The sequence below is a fragment of the Bos javanicus genome, chromosome 11 (genome assembly GCF_032452875.1).
Source record: "Bos javanicus breed banteng chromosome 11, ARS-OSU_banteng_1.0, whole genome shotgun sequence".
NCBI lineage: Eukaryota > Metazoa > Chordata > Mammalia > Artiodactyla > Bovidae > Bos > Bos javanicus.
In genome coordinates, this window is record NC_083878.1 from 68,656,274 (window position 1) to 68,679,535 (window position 23,262).

The 23,262-nt window shown below is 46.8% G+C and overlaps 1 protein-coding gene across 1 annotated transcript in view; it reads left to right on the forward strand.

Annotated features, from left to right (window-relative positions):
• The first annotated feature begins 1,439 nt into the window (after nucleotides 1-1,439).
• Nucleotides 1,440-23,262, forward strand: part of GALNT14 (polypeptide N-acetylgalactosaminyltransferase 14) — a 215,545-nt gene continuing 193,722 nt past the window's right edge. Inside the window, exon 1 of the mRNA XM_061432922.1 lies at nucleotides 1,440-1,792. Within this exon, the coding sequence (XP_061288906.1) occupies nucleotides 1,664-1,792 (129 nt within the window). The 5' untranslated portion in view covers nucleotides 1,440-1,663. The remainder of the gene's footprint in view (nucleotides 1,793-23,262) is intronic.

The window sequence follows — 23,262 nt, forward strand, 5'->3', positions numbered from 1 at the left end:
GAATTCTGGAGCCCTACTTCACACCTGCCCTGCCTCCTATGCTGGGCCCTGTGGGGAGAGGCAAAGAGGATGATGGCTAGAGTAGGAGGTGCATCACTTTCACCTCACCAACAACTTGATGAGATAAGCATTCTTCCAAGTCAGGCTCACACATCAGATGGCACTGTTCCCCAGGGAGAGCAAGGTGTCGTTCTCCCCCCTTTCAGGGATCAGATGATCAAGTAACACCAGCACCTTGCACTTAGCTTTCACAACTATTCATTCACTTGTAAATCGTGCCCATTTCACAGATGAGGAATCTAAGCCTCCTGAGGTCTCCATGATTCACACAGCTATTGCGGCTGACTGGGGCCAGGAACCCCTCATCCAGTGTTATCAGTGTCATTCCAGTCTAGCTGAGGCCCATGTAGGAATCCGGTTCAGACTGTGCTCTGCCTCTGGACCCAAGTAGTTTTAATCTTCAAGAGGAAGAAGGATGCACTTCCAAAAGGCATTTGGGGAAAAGGGCTTTTGAAAGATAGCCCTCTGCACCCACTACCCCCCTCCCTCCAAGTCACTTTGCAATGTTGACTTTGCAGTGTCAACCACATGGTTGACCCAATTTTGGACCCCACCCCCACCCCCTTTCTGCAAACACAGAGCCCTGATCCTCAGGGAGAGAAAACTCTTAAGGGAGGTAATTGCACCTTAATTTTTAAAAGGATTTCTTTAAAGTTAAATTTAGACCAACTCAGCGTTCCATTAAGCAGAAAAAGTTGCCAGGCACCTGCAGGCAGGCAGAGAAACACCCTGGGGAGTTGGCTGAACTCGGCCTTGGCTCTGAATGGCCAGGAGAGTGACCCTCGGGTGAGGCAGCAGGCCTGCCAGCGTCCTAAGGTCCCAGCGCCAGCTCTCCTAGGGTGGGTGCACAGAGAGCGGGACCAGGCTGCGAGCGCCACGTGCAGACCCCCGCGGCGAGCGGGAAAGTCCTCCCAGGCACCGCTCCTCCAGGCACCGGCTGGCCTTTGGGTCCCGGCGTGCAGCTGGGGGCGGCGGGTCTCGCGGACGCACCGTTCCAGCCCCGCCCCGCCCCATCCCAGGATGGCCCCCGAGCTGCGCGCGGGGCTCGGCGCGGGCGGCCCCAGAACAGCACGCGGCGGTGTCTCGGTGGGCGGGCGGCGATAGCGCCCGCTCTTAGAGCCCAGCTCGCTCCCGCCCGGATTCCCTTTCGGAGTCGGTCTGTCTGTCGGTCCTCCCTTCCTCCCTCCCCCATCTCTCCCTCCCTCCACTCCCCGCTGGAGCTCCTCGCGGGGTGCCGGGCACAGCCTCTGATTCTTCCCTCCCCGCAGCTCGAGTCAGTTTCCCTCGCGGCGGCGGCGGCGGCAGCGCGGGGAGCATCTCGGCGGCCACCGCGCTTCTCCGGCTGGAGCGGTCGTCCAGCTTGGCGGCCCCTCCGCCCTCGCCCGCCGCGCCTCGGGGCACCGCGTGGTCCCCGCTTCTGCTCGCTGCTCTCCCGAGCGGGCGGGGCGCCTGGCAGGCTCCCGCCGGTCCTCTCCCGCTCCGGATCCCGGGGCTAGCGCTCGCGGGAGCAGGGCACTCTCCAGGACACCTGCCCCGCCGACCCTGACCGCCAGGGGGTGCCCCCGGGGCGCAGTGACGCCCAGAGGAGAAGGCAAGCGGGACCATGCGGCGCCTGAGTCGCCGCCTGGTGCTGCCAATCTTCGGGGTGCTCTGGATCACCGTGCTGCTGTTCTTCTGGGTAACCAAGAAGAAGTTGGAGGTGCCGACCGGACCCGAAGTGCAGACCCCCAAGGTACGGGGTTTGGCTGCGCGCCAGGCGCGGGGCAGTGGTTGGCAGGAGGGCGCGCAGCTCGCGCGCGGGGTTTGCGGGCTCCCGGGAAGCCAGGGCGGGGGTCTGGGCGCTGCGAGCAGGTAACCCGGCGCCGGATGCGGCTACAGTGTGATATTTCTGGATTTTACAAAAGCTCAGGGGGCATCCCCGGCCCCGCGCTGTGTGGAAGTGGGAGTGGGTGTGGGTGGCGGGCGCGAGCTGGCTTGCGGAGCGGGGCTCTTAACTTGGGTACAGCTCGCCTGGGTCCCGGGGCGGCGAGGGCGCAGCGGTCGAGCCGCCCGGGGGTTGGTGGTCCGTGGACTCTGCGAGATAGTAGCTGGTGGGGGTCGAGTGGCAGGGCCGGCCGGCGCTTGGCGCCCGAGAGAAGTCTGGCGGCCGCGCTGACCTCCTTCCTTCCCGCAGCTGCCAGGCCGGAGCAGGGGAGGCCGGAGGCCCGGGGGTGCTCCGCGCGCGCCTGTGCGGCGCGGGCGAGCGCCCTGCAGCGTCCCGGGCGGCTGGCGCCCGGGCCCACCCAGCCTGTCGCAACCCTTGCTTTATAATTGTCTTCGATCTCTTCATCTGCATTGGAAGTTGAAATGAATGTGCCCTGAACATCACTAAAGAGCCTGTAAAAACAGACGCCTTGGTATTGGTGGGGAGTTGGGAAAATGAGAGTCTAAGTGGCTTTTCCAACTCCTGCCCAGGCGGTTCATCTGAGCGGAGCCACTGGGCTCTCCCTGCAGGCTCAGTCTTACCTTTACTCAGAGCCCCCATTCCTCGGTCTCTTCTTCCACAGACCTGGCCGTGGGACACAGAAGGGGGCCTCAGGGGGGTTTCCTGACCAGCCAGGCAACATTTATGAAGGGGTCCAGAGAGGTCATCCAGTAACTGTGAAAGACCCCTTGGAGAAGCTTATGGTCCCAAGCAGGAGACTGAAAATAATGGGGAGAGAGGGGAGTTAGTACAGCGCAAAGGACCGACTAGGTGCCAGGTACATGTGGGTGCTTCATAAATAGTTGTAGGAGTTGGGTGGGATTCTCCTTATTCCATATATTAGGAAACTGATTCAGTCTTGCCTTATTATGCTACTGATTTGAACTCAGACCTCTGATATTCAGGATCTTTCCACTGTATCAAGTTGCCTCTGAGATTGCCTTTTAACTGTCTTTGGGCACTTACATTCTGAAATCTTGCCAGTGCTTGATTGAATTCCCCAAGCATTTATTGATGATCTGCTGTGTGCCAGGCAGTGTGCTAGCTGCTGTGGGTACAGAGATGCAGAACCTATTCTCTGCAGGCAGGGGATTTGCTCAGGAATGGACCAGGACCATACAGTGTGCCCTAGGTGTCGTGGGGGCCTGGGGACTTAATGGAGGAGGAGGAGGAGGGCACAGGGAACTGAGTAGAGAAGGAAGAACAGTAGGTTTGGCACTAGGTAGGGAGGGCGTTCCAGGTAGAGGTTAATCGCACCAAACAGGCTGAGAGGAATGACACAGCATGCTGGGTGAGTTTGGCACAATTCGAGCGTCAAAGCATGTGGCTGATGGCGGGGATGAGCTTGGGGGTAATGTGTAAGAGTCCTGTGGGTAGGACCTTGAGGGTTCCAGGGGGCCTTGAGGCTGCATTAAGCAGGGGAGTGACAAGGTCAGATGGATGCCTTCCAACAGCCTTCATCACACTGGATCGATTTTCTCATTCACTTCGGACCCGCCCATAGATCTGGGGAGCTTTTCCTCTTTTTCCTGGGTGGTTCTGCTTCTTGTGATGCAGTTAATGATGCCTGCGGGGACATGAACTCTCTCTGTTTTGTGTTGAACTTCATTACCTTAAGCTTGCTTATTCTAGTTTACTCCAGGGAGCTGGGACCAGAGATCTGTTTCTCCCTTCGTGCACTTTGTTGTTCTTCCTTACCTGCTTCTTCTCATCCCGCCGTGCGTTGAGCACACATTTACCCAGTGCAGCCACAGGCCAGGCTCTGTGCTGGGTTTCGGCATTGCTATGAGGAGCACACTCTGCCTCTGCCGTCTAGGGGTGGCTCTCACGACTTCCTGGTTGAGGCAGAATTGCAAACAAATGAGTAGTGGGATGGGGTGGGGGTAGTGGTCTCATGTCAGATATAGTGCTGTGCAGCCACGGAACAGGGGTCTCCTAGTTTTGACTACTTGCTCATTGTCTTAACATCTTCTTTCTCCCCCATTTTCTGTCTCCTTTATAACCATGAATTCTTTAGACTTGAACAATCTTGATACTTATTATTGTTGGTCACCCTTTCTTGTTAGTCTATTTCTTCTTTCTTTCACCTGTATTATGACTTTGTGTGTCTACTTACATATGTGTGTATATTCATGGGTGTATTTTGTGTCTGGTGGATGAGCACCCCTCTGCATCTTGGTGCATATGTATCTGAGGCGAGGGATGGAGAGACAGAGAGAGGTCCCTCTCAGTGCCACAACAGTCGTTCCCATCACTGATCTATCGGGAAATTTGCATGCTGGGTCCCAGGGAGTGCAGTAGGATTCCAAACCTGACTCCATGTCAGAACCACCTAAGAGAGCTCGTTTAACATACATGTTTTTATATTTACTGCAGAGATTATGATTCTGTGGGTTTTGGCAGAAGGTCCTAGAATCAGTATTTTTTTTTTTTTTTTAACAAGGGCCCCATGTGAATCTGAAGTAGCCTATTGACGGATGGTTTTGGAAGCTAGATGAAGAATACCAAGTCTATGGGGTTTTTTGTGGTTCAGTGGGCCCCGTGTAAATATGGCCGAATAATTTCATTCTTCTTGAGTTCCTGGTGGTCCAAGCTTGTGTGAGCATGTGCATTCATGTGAAATAACAATAGCTAGCATTTGCATTGGATCTCACAAATTCACAAACTCCATTTCACATGTATTAGCTCATTTAAGCTTCACAATGACCACAGACAATAAGGCAGATCATACTTTAATGCACATGAGCTTGAGTAATGAGGTTAAACAATTGGCTCAAGATAGCAGGGCTATTATTAAGTGGCAGCATCAGCACAAGAGTGGAATTGGATCATCCTGGCAACCACCCACAGCCTGTGCTCCTTCCTTGCGGATGCCTGGGTCTTTGCTGGGGGATGATGGGGTGAGGTAAGGTATACTTTCCAAGCACTTCATAACTCATTCCTAGGTGCTGGTCTTTGTAGAGCTCCAGGGAGGTTGGTGTAGTCTGTGGGGAAACCATCTCAGAGGGAGGCCTGCCCTACCCATGGAGGAGGCCATCTGGGGCCGTGGAAGCACTTCTGGCTGGACAGAGTGAACCCTGCTGGGACAGGTCCAGTGGGAGGCTACAGCGTCACTGGGTGGTTGCAACACCCTTGGTCTAGGAATCATTTGCCAGGGCAGAGATTGTTTCCTCAACAGTAAGAATTATCCAGGGACATTTGTCTATTGTAGGGTGAAAAATTTGGTTGTTGGGTGAGTTCAGTATCCCAGATTTCTCTAGATGATGCTTTTGCCCAGTCCTGGGGAGAGAGCTCTTGCCTTGGATGTGTCTGAAGCCATGGGGACTCTGCCTAGGGCTCTTCCCAGTGTGGTAGAAGGGTCAGTTTGTTTTCCAAAGCAAGAGCAGTGGGCTCCCTTCCCTCTGAAATATTTAGAGAAGTTGAAATGGTGGAGGGATTGGACAGGAGAGGGCTGCAGCCAGGACTCCTTGGCTGGGGACTTCCCAGCTTGTCCATTCCATGCAGCCAGTTGCCTTTGCTGGGAATCAGGCCCTGACTCTCTTCCTCAATGTAGGAAATATCCTCACTCACCTGGCAGTGGGATCTCCAAAGTGGGCCTGATAATAAAATAAAACCTATGCCCCGTCACAATCCAAGTGATATGGAGAAGCCAGGCTGCACTCTTGGTTTAAGAAAATTAATTGGGTTTTTTTCTTAGTTTCAAGAAGGGCTGGTTCTATTAATAGCTCAAATAAAGATTTCTTTAAGTTTGACTTTTCAATGTTGATTTGATTTTTATGGGGAGTCCCACCCCCAAATTCAGCAAAGCTCTAATTCCTAATTGAAAATCATGTAACAAGCTTGATGCTTTCATTTAAACAGGATTTTAGCAATAAGTACTGTACCACTAAAAAAAAAAAAAAAGAAAAATGTTTCCATTTCTTCTCTATCATTAGTTTGCCATTTGGAGAATTATTCAATGACTGACAGAGTTTTTTTTTTTTTTTTTTAAATAGCACATTTTTCTCTTATTTTCAAGAAACTAAAATTTAGGCCAGGGGCTTGCTGCTGCTGCTGCTGCTAAGTCGCTTCAGTCGTGTTTTACTCTGTGCGACCCCATAGACGGCAGCCCACCAGGCTCCTCCGTCCCTGGGATTTTCCAGGCAAGAATGGAGTGGGGTGCCATTGCCTTCTCCGAGGCCAGGGGCTTAGGGCTTAGTAAAAGAAGAATGTGAGGCCTGAGGGTAATTTTGGAGGAAGGTATTGGAAATGTAAAGGCTTTGAGTAAAGTGCCTCGGGCCCATGTAAATGTATTTGTGCTGTGCTAGAAATGTGGCAAACGCTGTCAGAAAGGAGCTTGTTTTCTGTAATATTTGCATACTGCACACGCCTTATGTATATAGCACTGTCATTGTATTCCTCATTTATTAGATAATTTCTTCCACACACACACACAAATTCATCAGTTTTAGAGAGAGGCCCTAATAATCCGCTGAAGCTCCGTGGGCATATTTTAGATTCTGTTCAGGGAATTTCAACTCTGGCACGACCAGAAACAGCCCGTTTTCAGATGAACCTTCATCCTTCGTGAACATTCGTGCCTGTGTGTGCTGGTGCCCACGCTGGGCACTGTGCTGATTTCACATCTAAGCAATTCCTGGAGAAGGTGGCGGGGATGATGCTGCCTTCGTGGCCCAGATGTGGCTACCATGAGAAGCTGGGAAATATGAGACTAGCAGTTTAGAACTCCAGGTATTCAAGAAATGGCATGCCTTGCTTTCTAGATATTAACAAGCTTAAAGCAAAACAGAACAAAACAAACCACCGCCCCCCCCGCCCACCTCCCCAAAAAGAAACCAAACCCTGAGCTCCCCTGTACTCCTCTCTTGCCTTGATCAGCCCCATCATGCTGGTGGCAATTTCTCTTCCCTGGGTCAGTTTTGGCCTGCCTGGGGTTGTACCCTTGTCCCAGCTGGTATTCTCCCCAGGCCGTATCCCAGGGACCCACAGATCTATTTTAAGGGAATCTCTTTGAGTCAATCTGGGGACCTGTCTCTCCCTCTCTGTCCCTAAACCCTTGTTCTCCTAAGTTGCCTGGTGCTCTTGGAAACAAAGACCAGGAATCCCCATCTCAAGATTTCCCAGAGGCCCAGAATGATACTTGCTGCAATCAGAGAAGACACAGGGACAAAACCAGAAAGGAAAGAGAAATTAATGTCCCTGTCACAAGCTTCCCCAGCCTGTCTAGAGACTACCCTTTTCCAAGGTTGCTCATCTGTTTGTATCATTTAAAAGTGCTAATCTCCACTCATAAGAGGTCATTTATTAGCTCAACAGGGACAGAATGAGGTTGCCCTTGGCTGATGCCTAAGGTCCAGGATCTTTACGAGGCCAGGTTCATGCCATCTCATCTGCTTCCTCTGCCTCCATCCTTTCCCACACCTCTCCCATCCCAAATTTCCAAAATAGTCTTATGCATTATCAGGCACCCAGGAACAAATTTTGAAGTTGAAGAAATGTGTTTCTGTGCCTCTGTTTAGTTTCTAACGTTTACAGTTATGTCATTCTTCCAGAGCATTTCGAAGTCCCTGATGTATTTTTCGGAAAAGGAATCTGAATTAGAAAGTAGGGACAAACCCCCGGCTCCCCTCTCTGGGGGTGTCTGTGAACCCTGCTATGACTTTTGCACATTCCACTTGAGATCAGTGTTATAGACCCGCCATCTGTTTGGGGAAGTGAGTCTCTACAGCTGACTGCTGCCTCTTCCCGCTTGCCCGAAGTGATCCGGAGCTGGGTAGTTGTCCTTCCTCCTTGTCTGGACCTCAGAGACTCAAACTGTGCACCAGGGTCGAAAAATGGGGACCCCAGCCCTCTCGTGGCAGCTCCCATCATGTCATAACCAAGTGTGGGTTTGCCCTCTGTTTTTTCTAATACACCTGGGAGCCCAGGTGTCTCTTTCTGCCATCGGTGGTGCCAGGGATCACTCAGATAGTCTTTTCTGGGCTCAGTCTCCTCATCTGTGAAATGGGAGCAGCACACTACAACCCTATCTATCCATCTCCCACTTGCCTTGCCAGCAGTCTGAGTCATTTTGCGTTACCTGTGAATAACTCTTGAATTGAAACCTCATGGCTTTAAATAATTATACCGCGGATACTCTGAGTCTATTACTTATCTTTTAATTATTTTATCAGAAACGCTAGATTAACCAAACACTAAATCAGTTTCTGAGTCCTGAGATGTTGAGCTGATTAAGAAAGAACCCCTTTGGGACAGTGAAAACCACATGCATGCACACACACGTGTACACTGGCACCCTGGGGAATTCTGCAGAAGCTCCTGAAATTTGCTGGCTCTGGCATTTTGGTATTTGAGGATAAATGGCCTGAGATGACCTTCTGGGGCAGCAGCCTTTGCATTCGGTAGCAGCTGCCGCCATCAGAGGACCTAATGGACACTAGGAAGCTGATGGCGAGAGGAAGGGAGATAACGTCTACAGTGAGAGGAATGTATATGCCTCCCAGGGAGTCCTCTTTCCTCCTGCTTTCCTTTCCATCACTTACTCTCCTCCCTTTATCACATTCTTCCTCCTTCTCTTACTCACATTTTCTGGGAAGCAAGAGGGCCCTGGAGCAGAGAGGCACAGGGCACTTGGTCAGGAGTCCCGGAAAGAAGTCTGGAGGCCTGGGAGCCTAGTACCTCCCTTCAGGCTCCGACCAAGGTCAGGAGCGGCTTGCCTAGCTGCTGGTCTGGACGCAAAGGCAGTTCTTTCCGAAGGAGGGATGTGTCTGCTCAGACGCCCTTTATCAGCACAAGTCCTTTTGGCTGGAATTAAGGGGCCAGCGGACCACTGCCTCCAGACAATGCCGATTTCAAGTATAGAGTCCCTTCTGCCTACCATTTCCCACAGACGAGATTAGGCACTTAAAAAAATAATTAAATTCTCCTCATATCACTTGTCTTCTTAACTGTGAGCACTACAGAGATCTTTCAAGGAAATGCAGGGGCGAGCAGCATAGGCACTTGTTCCTGCCACTGGATCTGAGTGCCCAGCCAAAGAGAGCCACCACCCAGCTGCCTCTTTCTAATGATCACGTTGTTTAAACCCAATTTGCATCTCATTCACGGCCAGGAGAGCATGAGGAACGTCTCCAGGGTGGGTAGGACCGCCCCATCGTGACACGCTCTTTCCCAAGAGGCAATCAGTCCCTTTCCTCAGTCCTCACTAAGGTTTGGAAATTAGGATTTTTTTCCTCTAATGGCCTAGGCTGAGGATTTATGTAGCTCCTGTTGTTCCTCTGAGAGCACTCTAATCGTTAATTCCCCACCCCCCGCCCCCCGCCCCCCGCCCCCCCAGCCACAGAGAGACTGAGCCGATCAATATTTATGCTCCCATCACTTGCAGCTGCAGTGTGTAGGCACAGTGGAGGCCAAACTCCTTGATGGTCATTGAGAAATTAGCTGGCATTCGTGTTTCAGGCTCATTGTTTTCTAGGATCTCCGGGAGATCAGACCACGTGGTCCATGGATTAACTAAGCCACCCAGATAATTGGCTGTTAATAGACGGGCAGTTGATAGCTGCCAGCTGAGTGCTGAATTGACAGGTCCTGATTGTGGTGGGCTGGTGGTCTTCACCTGCAGAGGGACTGCTCTGAATGATAAAGGTGAATCAGAAACTGGAGGATAAGAGAGACCTTCCTCCCTCCTCCTCTTCATGTGATGTTACAGAGTTTACAGAGCATTTTTATTCACAAATGCCTCCTTTGATTCTTCCTGCAACTGCATGTGGTGGGTGTTATTGTTACCCTCGTTCTCTGAAGTAGGATGAAAACTGAGGTTACAATAGGGAGGAGAGAGGCAAGCTTGCCCAACCGTTACGTGGCCTTGAACTCACTCTTCTGACTGTAAAGCCTGTGCTGTTTCTATCATGGCTCTGCTCAATGTCCGGCTAGCTTCCTTTTCCAGGGGAAGTGGCAGTTCTTTTATATGTGTATGTGCTTTGTGTATATTTTCATCTGGACAAAAAGCTCGTGCTCTTGCTGAGAAATGATCTCTCTACCTCTGATAAACACCAGCATTGCTTTTCTGCACGTAAAGGGGAAGGGTGGGTCAGGTTAAGGGAACTGTACAACCTGTCTCTGAAGGGCCACCAGGACTTTGTGTTTTCTCCCAGGACAGGCCAGTTTAACTCAGTCTCAGACCCAGCAGAAACATGCTACGGGTGATTTGGGGAAGATCCTGGGCTGGACTGGCAGACTCGTGGTCCTGGGAGAAGTGGAGAGAGGCTTTCGTGCCCCTTCAGTTCTGTTGTCGGTACTGGCTCTGTCTTTCTATTAGTGAACCCCCCCAAGCCCCCACCCAGGATTGGCAAGGTTTGACAGCAGGAAATGAAGCTCTGCTGTCATTCAAGAGGCTGCTCAATGCAGAAGTCAATGGGATCCTGCAATTAAGACGGAAACTGTTGATCTGTATCCGTTTCGTGATGAATGTGGTTCTTAAACAATCAGAAGCAATTCCCCTCTAAGAGGAAAAATGTCATTTGAAAGAACCTAAGACGTACATCTTATTTGAAATGGAGGCAGGTAAATGGGGGAGTGACTCCAGGGAAGTGACTTTGGAAGGTACCCAGCATCACCTGAGAGAGCCTCATGGCTCAAAGATAGAGGGCGCCCTGCCTGCGTTGTGCTCTTCAGCCTTGAAGGGCCAGGGTTCAGCCATTTGGTGGCTGCTTTGGGGGTTGGGTGTGAGTAAGGGAGTTGCTGCCCATGTATATGCTTAAAGTTATGACAGCATAAAATCAGGAGGTTGCTGATATCTTCCTGGTATTTTTGTCTGCAGTTCTGGTGAGCTCCTAGAGAGCTCATGGTAATGCTTTTGTGATGTGGCCTGAATGTCACAGTCTGTATTGCGGGATCCTGGGCAGAAGCATTTTTCCACTCCTGTGCATTTCTACAGAGCGTGGCAACATTAATGGGGACAATATTTTTAAAGGATATGCTTGGAGTAAGAACGGAAGGAAACGTAAACCTAGTGAACTCTGATATTTTCCCTCTCTGCTCAAAAGTCCTGATGGTTTTCTAATCATTTGTTTAATTCTGGATCAGATAAACTCTCTGTAATTCTCCCTGCCTCTCTTAACACTGAGATTATGGCTTTTGCTTCAGGTTTTAGCTTTTCTGCTAAAACTGAGTGTGATTTTGGGGGCAGTGTCTTCTAAAGCTGAACATATGTATAATATATTAATATTCCTATGACCCTGCAATGTCACTCCTAGCCATAAACCCCAAAGAAATGCATTCGTATTTCAGCGAACGCCTTGCATTCCAATTAAAGTCAGCACTTTTTTCTGTAAAGGGTCAGATACAGTAAGTCCCCCATATACAAACAAGTTCCATTCTGAGAGCACATTCGTAAGTCCAGTTTGATCGCTAAGTCCAACAACGTTGGCCTAGGTACCCAACTAACATAATCAGCTATATAGTCTTGTACTATAATAGGTTTATAATAGTTCTCACACAAATAATACATAAAAAACAAAAAAATAAAACATTTTTAATTTGGAAAAGGAAATGACAAACCACTCCACTATTCTTGCCTGGAGAATCCCACAGACAGAGGAGCCTGGCAGGGGTCCTCTGGGGTCACAGGAGTCGGACACAACTTAGCGACCAAAGAGACAGAGAATCTTACAGTCCAGTACTTTGAAAAGCACAGTATACAACAACTGGCATACAGGGGCTGGCATCGAGTGAACAGGCAAGAAGATTTACTAGCTGGAGGAGGGAGAGGAGGTGGGAGAAGGTAGAGCTGAAGGACCGTCAGCAATAGGAGACAGAGGGCAAGCTGCTGTTTCACTCATGCCTGACATTGATGGAATGCACGTTTGTATCTTTGAAAGTTTGCAATTTGAAGGTTCATATGTTGGGGATGTACTCAGAATCTTTTTTTTTTTTTTTAGATCGTATGGTTTCTGTTGTAACTATTCAACTCTGATATTGTAGAGTGAAAGACATTATGTAAATGAAATGAGTGTGGCTGTGTTCCAGTAAAACTTTATTTATGGACCCTGAAATTTGAGTTTCATGTAGTTTTTCCCATCTTATGAAATGGATATCTCTTGGTGTGATTGTCAAAGATTTACAAATGTAAAAGCCATTCTTAGTTTGCAGGGTGTCCTAAGACAGGTGGCAGGCCAGATTTGGCCTTCAGGCTGTGGAAAGAAAGTAAAAGTGCTCAGTTGCGTCCGACTCTTTGCGACCCCATGGACTGTACAGTCCATGGAATTCTCCAGGCCAGGATACTGGAGTGGGTAGCCTTTCCCTTCTCCAGGGGATCTTCCCAACCCAGGGATTTAACCCAGGTCTCCTGCATTGCAGGAGGATTCTTAACAGCTGAGCCACCAGGGAAGCCCAAGAATACTGGAGTGGGTAGCCTCTCCCTTCCCCAGTGGATCTTCCCGACTGATGAATTGGCTGTGGAATTCTACTTAAAGTACAAGAACAGGCCAAACTAATCTGCGGTGTTTGGAGTCAGCTTCATGGTGACCCTTGGTTGGCCTCAGTGACCAGAAGGGAAACTGTGAGGCGGGGGAGCAGGGAGGGCGCGTTTGGGGAATTGTTACCCTGTTAGTTTCTTGATCTGGGTGCTTGTAACTTGCACAAAGTATGTTCGCTTTGTGGAAATTCACTGAATGCTTACTCTTTTCTGTTTGCATATGCCACCTCAATAAGGCCTTCGAAAAGAAAAGAATGAACTGAGTGGGTGGCTTCTGACTGCGGGTGTTAGCAACTCCTTTGAGGTCAGGGTACAGAAGTTTTCATTCTTGTAGCCACTGGCTTCTGTTTCTGAACGGAGAACTGTCTTGATAGATCTTCCTAATTTCCCAATTCCTACTCTCTTTTACATACAGGGAGATGTTTCACAGCTAGTGTGGTACAGGTACCAGCCACCCAAAATACTATACCTGGAAGAGTTAACCTTTTAGTTGCTGAATCATAGGAAGATGGATAAGGGAGGGGAATTCTAAAGGAGACCCAGGCAGTGGGAACTGCCAGTAGGAATTCGGCTGTTGGAGCTGCTCCATAGTGAATCTGGGCTGAAATCTACCTTTTTATTGTTAAGATGTGGAGGCTTAGATACATTTGTTGTTGGTTAGTTGCTCAGTCCTGTCCGACTCTTTGCGACCCCATGGACAGCCTAGCAGCCCACTAGGCTTCTCTGTCCATGTGATTTCCCAGGCAAGAATACTGGAGTGGTCAGGATGTTCCTGACCCAGGGATCGAACCCGTGTCTCCTGCATTGGGAGGTGGACTCTATACCGTCGAACCACCAGGGAAGTCCTACTTACAGTGAATGGAATTATATGGCATAAGCTACTGGCTTGTCGGAGAAAGCAATGGCACCCCACTCCAGTACTCTTGCCTGGAAAATCCCATGGACGGAGGAGCCTGGTAGGCTATAATCCATGGGGTCGCTAAGAGTCGGACACGACTGAGTGACTTCACTTTCACTTTTCACTTTCATGCATTGGAGAAGGAAATGGCGACCCACTCCAGTGTTCTTGCCTGGAGAATCCCAGGGACAGGGGAGCCTAGTGGGCTGCTGTCTCTGGGGTCGCACAGAGTCGGACACGACTGAAGCAACTTAGCAGCAGCAGCAACTGGCTTGTAGAAAACCAGTTTTCCCTACCACCCCCCATCCAGCAAAAGAGCAGAGAACTAAGAACTCGAGCTCCTGTGAGTGCCAGGTGCTTCCTTCGTCAGACATCTGTCCTAACAGCCCTATGCAGTAGGCATCGGTAGCTTTGTTCTTCAGGTGAGCAACATCAAGGCTTAGGGAAGTTAAGTGACTTTCCCAAGGTCATGCCACTTACCAGTGGAGGAAGTGGATTCCAACCCAGATCTGTCTGGCTCCAGAACCCACCTCTTCCCACTTCACCATGCTCACCCTGGCTTCTTTCTCTCCCCTCACAGTCACACCGAATCTGGTCTCCTAAAAGAGATGCTGAATATATTTTCCCCTTAGCAACCTGTCGTTATAGCTGGCCTTTGTTCTGCTTCCTAGAATTACACACATCTTGTTGAGACCAGAAGCTGTTGAATGAGATAGTTTATATCAGAAGCTATCTCTTCCAGGACAAGTCATTTTAAAACAATAGGCAAGGAGAAACTTTACAACACTTTCAAAGAGAAATATACTGTGCTTTCAGCTTTGTTTGCTGTCCCTTGTGAACATGTCCAACCTATAGAGGACTGGAGATGTTTCTGGTCCCAGGGTTAGACTTTAAAAAAGGATGTCTTCAAGCTGTCACATTCTTGAGAGTGTGAAGGAGCTTTCGGTATGCCTCCAGACTGATTAAAGAGGGGATGGCATGGACTTAATCAACAGACACTGAAATGCAAAGGCTGTCGTGAATGGAAAACAACCCCTCCCCCACAGCACCCCTCGGAGAGGAATAGTCCTGTATTCAGCATAATAGCACCAATTATTTGGTTGTTTGTACTGAGGAGTTGAAAGCTATCATGTGCCGGGAAAATACTCAGCATGGAGCAGTAATTATGGATCAGCTGATAATAAAGGATGCTCTGGATTGACTACTAATTAGATTATTAGCACCAAAAACAAATACCTGCTATTAACCATGAATAAGCCACATTTATGATATTTCCTACTTTTAAATATATATTCCTTTTTATAATGTGCAATTTCCTTTCTTCCCTTTCTGTGCCAAGACTTCCCATTTTCCCCAGTCATATTAAGCATCGTTGTCTGTTCAGCTGTAACCAAGTGGTTTTCTTGTTTCCTTCCACTCTCTCAAAAGGGGCTGAGAATGCTGACGAATTGAGTGTCACATGTCAGACCCTATGTGAGATGTGCTAGGTGTTTTCAGGGGAGAAGTCAGGGTTATTCCAGAGCGGGATCCAGGTCTTTCCCAAGGAGCACAACATCTTTATAAGGGGTAAGGGGATGTATGGGCTTCCCTAGTGGCTCAGATGGTAAAGAATCCGCCTGCAATGTGGGAGACCTGGGCTGAGAAGATCCTGGAGAAAGGAATGGCTACGCACTCCAGGATTCTTGCCTAAAGAATTCCATGGACAGAGAGCCTGGTGGGCTACAGTCCACGGGGTCACAAAGAGTCAGACACAACTGAGTGACTTTCACTTTCACACTTTCTTTCACAAGGGATTGTACATTTTCCCCTGTCAAATACTGCTGGAGTTAATTGCCAAAGAAATGACCCAGTTGCTTTTTTTGTGGCACTTTGAGATTTGGTCCTTGTCTTCCCGATCTGAGGAGATGGGATGGGCATTTGGGTGCTTTGAGTGTCTGCTCTCACCCTCCCTGGCAAGTAAGCCATCTTCCTACAAGTTGGTTGACAATGCATTCCCAGTAGAATGAGATTCTAGCTATCTTCTGCCCAGGGCGATGTGTGTTCTGTGGGTAGGACCATGTGGGAAGAGCCCTCAGGAGCCCCCTGGGATGTCTGCAGGGAGCAGCTGGCTATGGTAGGAGTCAGAGGGCAGCTCTGGCCACACCCTCAATAAGTGGTGAAAGTGACTGTCAGGAGTCCTGCAGGAAGTGCTAGTGATGGAACTTGTTTGTGACCACCATTATAAGCTAGAAGGGAGAAGCTTCCTTAGGGAGAGGGGTGAACAGCTACCTATCAGGAGAAATGCAAGTTGCTCTATCTGTGTTAAGTATTCGTTCTTTCCAAGGCCTACCACAAGACAGGCAGGCAAGATTCAGCTGGTACTTAACAGTACAGTCATACTTGGTGTTTAAGACTGGCACCTTTCTGATTAAATAGTGTCTGAGCCATATAGATTGTTCAGATGTTCTCTTTTGAATATTATCTCTGGATGATGTATTGATTACTCTTATTTTACCACTGAAGAACTTGAGGTTTTATAGCATCCAGTGGGAACTTGCCTAAGTCTACAGAGCTCAAAAGTGTTGGAGCCAAGACAGGTCTGGTTGATGCTGGGGTGCCAGTGAGGGAGTCAGCAAGTGAGAAAGACAGTGCTCTCTTTGAAGGAGTATCTCCCTTTGAGCACCCATTCAGCGTGGGGAGAGAGGCTTGTCAAACACGGGGAGACAGAGTGGGCCAGTTCCCCTGCACTAGGCCACGGGGTCAGGCTCATCTGTTCATCCAGCAAACCTATATGGGCATTGCTGGGTGTGAAGTGCTGTGCAGGGCGTGGGAGATGACTGAGCCTGATTCTGCCTGCCTTGCCCTGGATGAATTCTTAGAGAACAGTAGAGTGTGGCCCTGTGGCCCCTAGCTGGTGCCTGGCTATTTCTGTCTCTAGAGCCCTGACTCCTTCTTGGACTTTAAGGTGTGTTGCTTTATTCCTGGAAAGATAGAACTGTGGCCCTGGGATGGCTGTTTAATGGTGAAAGGGGCTGCAAGATGGCTGGAAGTCTTTTCTGTCCTTTGAGTTAAAATGGGATGTAAGGCCAAGGGAAATGGAGAGAATCTTTACATGGGTTCGTCAGATAGAAGTTTGAGACAATTGCTTTTGAATTTACTAGCAGTTGTTCTGCAAGGTTGAATTTCTTCCCCTGATCATGTCAGTCTGCTGTTAGCTCAGAAAACTGTGGTTGAAGTTTAATCTCCTCCTTAAAGCTCTTTCACTAAAACAGGAACCTGTTATTCCGCAGGGCCTCTTATTAGAAGTAGAAGGATTTAGGGCGGCCTTTTAAAGTCAGTTCAGTGAGTTTTGAAGAAGTCCATTTGCCAGGACCCACTTGTCCCCAAAGTGTCTGGTCTTTGAAAAGCACAGCACTAGTGGAAGGATAATGGGAAAGGAAAACCAGTCTCGGGATAGAAAAATAGGCTAACTGAGCAACCCACTTTAATTTAGTCAAGGATGCTTATTGTGGCTTTTATACTGTTTTGGACACTGTAGACCGGGGTTGGCCCATGGGCCAAATTCAGACCCCACCTCCTCCTCTGCTTAGTCTGTGGGCTAAGAATGTTTTTTTAAAAATATTTTTAGTGGTTGGGAGAAAAAAAAAAAAAACTAGAAAGAAAAATATTTTGTGACACATGAACATTATCCGAAATTCAAATTTCAGTGTCCATAAATATAGTCTTATGGGAACCATCACCCGCAATTATGAGTTGTCCGTGGCTGTTCTCACCCTCCTGTGGGTGGCGGAGATGATAGCTGAGATGGAGACTAGGTGGCCCATGAAGCTGAAATTTTTACTGTCTTTTTAGGAAAAGTTTGCTAACCCCTGCCTTAGACCTTCGGAGAAGGCAAAGGCAACCCACTTCAGTACTCTTGCCTTGAGAATCCCATGGATGGAGGAGCCTGGTAGGCTATAACCCATGGGGTTGCTAAGAGTCAGACACGACTGAGCGACTTCACTTTCATGCATTGGAGAAGGAAATGGCAACCCACTCCAGCGTTCTTGCCTGGAGAATCCCAGGGATGGAGGAGCCTGGTAGGCTGTAATCCATGGGGTCGCTAAGAGTCGGACACGACTGAGTGACTTCACTTTCACTTTTCACTTTCATGCATTGGAGAAGGAAATGGCCACCCACTCCAGTGTTCTTGCCTGGAGAATGCCTGTTTGGGCTGCCGTCTATGGGGTTGCACAGAATCAGACACGACTGATGCGACTTAGCGGCAGCAGCAGCGGCAGTGGCCTTAGACCTTTGCTTCTCAAAGTGTGTTTTGGTGGTAGTTTGTTAGAAATGCAGTTTCTGTGGCCACTCCACAGCTACTGATTGAAAATCTGCATCTTGACAAGATACTCAGGTGGTCGGTGCCACATTTCCCTGTTTATTGAATTCAGCCTGATTCTGAGCTCCCATTCCCCTGGGTTGAGGTGGGGATTCCACATCTATCACAGGTTCACAAGGGTCGAGAAGGCTTCCTCATTGCCTGGTGACATGGGAAGAGCCTGGACCCTTTTAGCATCATGGTCATGTCTGTAACATCATCATTTTAATGCTCTCGGGCTGGTGGGTTCCTTGTGATGCTGGGAGCCTGGAGCCCAGGGCCCAGCCTCCCTAGGGGCACCACACAGCCATTCCTCTTGGGCCCTGCTGTCCCGGGGATACCCACCACTTTCAGGACTGGCTACCATTGTTATCTTGCCAAGCTGGAGGAATTCCCTTTTTCCATCACCTTCTGGGCTGCTCATTCTTTCAACATGCCTAAGCTTTTATGTACCGTTTCCCTGGGATGGAGGGAGTGTCCTGTCTGGGTTATATGCTGAGGTTGGGGGCTGGTACAGGGCTGGAGTGAGAGTGAGTGGGTGGAATGCAGTGAAGACGAATACAAATGAGGATCCTGGTGCATTAGTCTACCACTGTGGTGTGTTAGGGTGCGGCTGGGGGACATGGCCAGCACAATGCAGTGGCAAATCTAGGATATCTTTCTGCAGAACAGGAAGAAATTCTGAAGGAATTTAGAGAAAGGGCGATTGTGTGGGTGGCAGGAGTGGAGAAGTTCTTCCTAAGTTAGTGGGACTCAGCAAGAGTGGCCAGAGGTCCATGCAAACCAGGAGCAGCCCAGATGGCGGAAGAGTCTGAAAATAAAGCCATTTGCTTATTTTTGTTCTTAGATGCGAATGTGTATGAAAGTAAATGGATCTCTTCAATTGGGAATGTTATAGTCTACTCACTGGGACTTTGTTCAAGAAATGTTTTATAATTTAAGAATTTTTAACTGCTTGGAGTACGTTAATTGCTCTTAAAGGGGCAATTCCGTGAAACTTGGACATGGCATTCCCTTTCTCTTACTCCCTGGCCTAAATGAGAGCTGCTGTGTTCTGTATTTCTCATCAAGGCTGATTCTGGTTTTTCTTGACCACCTATTTTCATCTTTAGTTTATGTAGCTGCTCTTAGAGAAACGCCTCATGGAGAAGTCATCTTTTCCATCTTGAACGAAGTCTTGGCAGGGCCATGGCCAAAAGTTACCTATAATAGTGAAGTCTTCTGAGTTCAGAAGACCTGAGTCTGTGTGTATTCATTGATGGATCAAGGAGTGAAGACATCCTGGCTGGTGTTACCAGGAGGATGGATTGAGATCAAGGCAAGGGAGATTTCATTCTTCTTATATATACCAGGTAACCCAAAGGCTGAAGCCTTCCCTGGTGGCATTTGCTGAAATGTATGGCTAATCCACTGTATACTGTATCTCTCTCCAAATTATCTTCTTGGGAAACTAGACTAGGGGAGGACCTAACACAGTGGACATGTGATGTGCCAAATTAAAAAAAAAAGGATTCAAAGTTTTGTCCATAGTAGAATCCTATTTTGTTAAAAGCAAGATCAGTTCAGTCCAGTCACTCAGTTGTGTCTGACTCTTTGCGACCCCATGGACTGCAGCATGCCAGGCTTCCCTGTCCATCACCAACCCCCAGAGCAGCACACTAGGCCTCCCTGTCCATCACCAACTCCCAGAGTTCACCCAAACCCATGTCCATCCAGTCGGTAATGCCACCCAGCCATCTCATCTTCTGTCGTCCCCTTCTCCTCCTGCCCTCAGTCTTTCCCAACATCAGGGTCTTTTCAAATGAGTCAGCTCTTCGCATCAGGTGGCCAAAGTATTGGAGTTTCAGCTTCAACATCAGTCCTTCCAATGAACACCCAGGACTGATCTCCTTTAGGATGGACTGGTTGGATCTCCTTGCAGTCCAAGGGACTCTCAAGAGTCTTCTCCAACACCACAGTTCAAAAGCATCAATTCTTCTGCGTTCAGCTTTCTTTATAGTCCAACTCTCACATCCATACATGACTACTGGAAAAACCATAGCCTTGACTAGACGGACCTTTGTTGGCAAAGTAATGTCTCTGCTTTTTAATATGCTATCTAGGTTGGTCATAACTTTCCTTCCAAGGAGTAAGCGTCTTTTAATTTCATGGCTGCAGTCACCATCTGCAGTGATTTTGGAGCCCAGAAATATAAAGTCAGCCACTGTTTCCACTGTTTCCCCATCTATCTGCCATGAAGTGATGGGACCAGATGCCATGATCTTCGTTTTCTGAATGTTGAACCTTAAGCCAACCTTTTCACTCTCCTCTTTCACTTTCATCAAGAGGCTCTTTAGTTCTTCTTCACTTTCTGCCATAAGGGTGGTGTCATCTGCATATCTGAGGTTATTGATATTTCTCCTGGCAACCTTGATTCCAGCTTGTGCTTCCTCCAGCCCAGCGTTTCTCATGATGTACTCTGCATATAAGTTAAATAAACAGGGTGACAATATACAGCCTTGACGTACTCCTTTTCCTATTTGAAACCAGTTTGTTGTTCCATGTCCAGTTCTAACTGTTGCTTCCTGACCTGCATACAGGTTTCCCAAGAGGCAGGTCAGGTGGTCTGATATTCCCATCTCTTTCAGAATTTCCCACAGTTTATTGTGATCCACACAGTCAAAGGCTTTGGCATGTCAATAAAGCAGAAATAGATGTTTTTCTGGAACTCTCTTGCATCCAGGCTGTTAGTTTGCTTATTTTAGAGTGGAGGGGAGAGATGAGTGGAGGGCATTAGGGAGAAGATAAACATAAATCAATCAATCAATTAATAGACAGCAATGAGAAATACGTGGGCTTCCCTGGTGGCCTAGATGGTAAAGAATTCACCTGCAACACAGGAGACCTGGGTTCAATCCCTGGGTTGATTGAAGATCCCCTGGAGAAGGAAATGGCAGGAAATGCCATAGATGGCAGCCCACCAGGCTCCCCCGTCCCTGGGATTCTCCAGGCAAGAACACTGGAGTGGGTTGCCATTTCCTTCTCCAATGCATGAAAGTTACAGATAGCTTTTTATCAGTCATATGTAGTGCAGATTTGTTTCTAGTTAATTATTAAACTTTGGACTTTGTTTATAGTATATATTACCATATAATTTTTGCCTGTTTTTAGATAGTTAAATATGTCTTTAAAAGTAGTTAATGAGTGTTCTGTCTTGTTTTTTTATTAGAAAATCTTCCTAACTACTAAGTTGTATATAGAACATCCTAAATTTCCTCTTCTATATGAATTTCAAAAAAAACTTTTGAATCTTAAGTGCATCTGGATTTTAATTTCTAGTTTGCAGTAGGGATTTAACTCCATTTTCTTCCAAATGGATAGTTATTTGTGTCAGTATCATTAATTAAATGTCATCGTTTTCTCCACTAAACATTGAGTTTTAACTCTAGGAACTCTACTCTGCTCTATTGATCTTTTTATCTTACTATACTAATATCATACTTTTTACTAGAATTTTCTTAGTAAACCTAGAGGTTATGTGTTAATTAGTTCCATTAGATTTTCTAGGCATAAAATCATATAATTATCAAAATGAATTAAATTTATCTCTTCTTTTTGAATATTGATCTTGATTATTTCATTATTTTGTTTTGTCACATTCATGAGGACATTCAAAATGAAATACCCAGGCATATAAGACTCTTGATTTTGATGCACATGGCTATAGTATTTTATTATTTACTACTTCACATTTATGAAATATTCTTTATCATACTGTAGTAGTTTCCTTTCACTTCCTGCATTACTTCAGGTTTTTATTAGAAATATTTTTGGATTTTTAATTACATTTTTATTGAATCACATACTTTTTCTGTGTTATTAATGCAGTGAATTATTTTGACTTCTTTATTTTTGAACCATCCTTGCTTTCCTGGAATAAACCCTTCATAGTTATAGTTTATTTTTATTTATGCTGCTGGATTTTATTTGTTGGCATTTATTTGGAAGTTTAACAGCTATGTTCATGAATTAGATTGATTTATAGTTTTTTTGGTACTCTATCAGGTTTTAAATTTAAGAGTATACTGCTTCCATAAAGCTGATTAGACAGATTTGTGTCTTTTTAAATGTTAAATAGTTAACATAATAGTTTAAATAACTTTGACATATCTGACATACATAAAACTCAGCTCTGAAGCTGTTAACTTTTAAGTGGTAGCCCTTGATTCCTTTGAATACCTATTTTCATTTTTTAATCCAATCTGAAAATGTTAGTATCTTAATAGGAATATTCAACATATCATAATTAGTGAAATAATTGATATATTGAATATTTACTTCTTATTTTTCTTTCTTCTTTTTATTATTGTCACTATTTTAGCCAGTTGTTATTTCAATTTCTGTTTCCTTTTTGAATCTGGACATCTTACTTTACCATCAACACTGACTGTTACCTTCTTTTTCAGGATGTTCAAATAAGTACTTCTATAAAAACAAGATACAGACGAGTTTTCCCCACAAAAATGTTTCACTCATTTATTATCAATCTAATACATCAGGTCTTTTAAGAGTACTTGTACTTCTTTACTCTGTCTTACACTTAAATAGGGGGGACCTTTACAAGATTTTTACTCACCCTCTCCCCACTGCCACTAATTTCTAGGTTTTGCTAAGATAATTTAACATTTCTAGAACTAAATGTCAGTTTTCTCTTTGCAGAGTGTCTCTTTTTCAAGTATTCTTGTCATTGTTGTTACTTTATATTATCTGTTTAGAGTTAACTGTGCAAATTACACAGTTCATCACTCACCACTGTTTTCTCTTCATCTCATTCATCTTGAGATTTTTGTTTGAATTCATTCATTTTTTGACCTGAGTATCTTCCTGAGATGGGGTATGTCAGTTATATTTTCTACGAATGCTTGCATATCCACATATATCCTACCAGTCAGACAGGTGGGGTAACCTCTGGCTTAGCTGTCTGGCCGTCTGTGGATGGCTTCCCACTGTCTTCTAGGTTCCCAGTTTGCAGATGGCAGGTAATTAATAGTTAATTGCATTTCCTTTATAAGTTACTTGTTCTTTCTGTCTGGCAGCCTGTGAGATTTCCTTCTTACCTTCAGAACTTAACATACTTTGGGTTAAGTCCTTTCCCGAGACTCCTGCAAGAAGCTCAATTCCATTTGCAGACATCAAGGGAAACCCTCTTCTTTCATTTGTTTAATTCTTGTCTCTTCTTTTACTTGTTCCTTTTTCTCCTTCTGGGATTACTCTTATTCACAAATTAGGTCTTCAGAGTAGATCTGCTATCCAAATTTTTCTTTTCCCTAATTATTATTTCTTTGTATGTTTGCTCTTATTTATTTTTTATTTTTTCTATTTGATCTTCTGAGCCACCAGTTCTGGTCAGTACTGTAACCATTCCTTACTCATTCATCTGATGAGATTTTTACTTTGAAAATCATGATTTTTTGTTCTAAAAAGTCTTCTCTTTTTCATGCTGTTGGAACATTTGTTCAGTTCAGTCGCTCAGTCGTGTCCGACTCTTT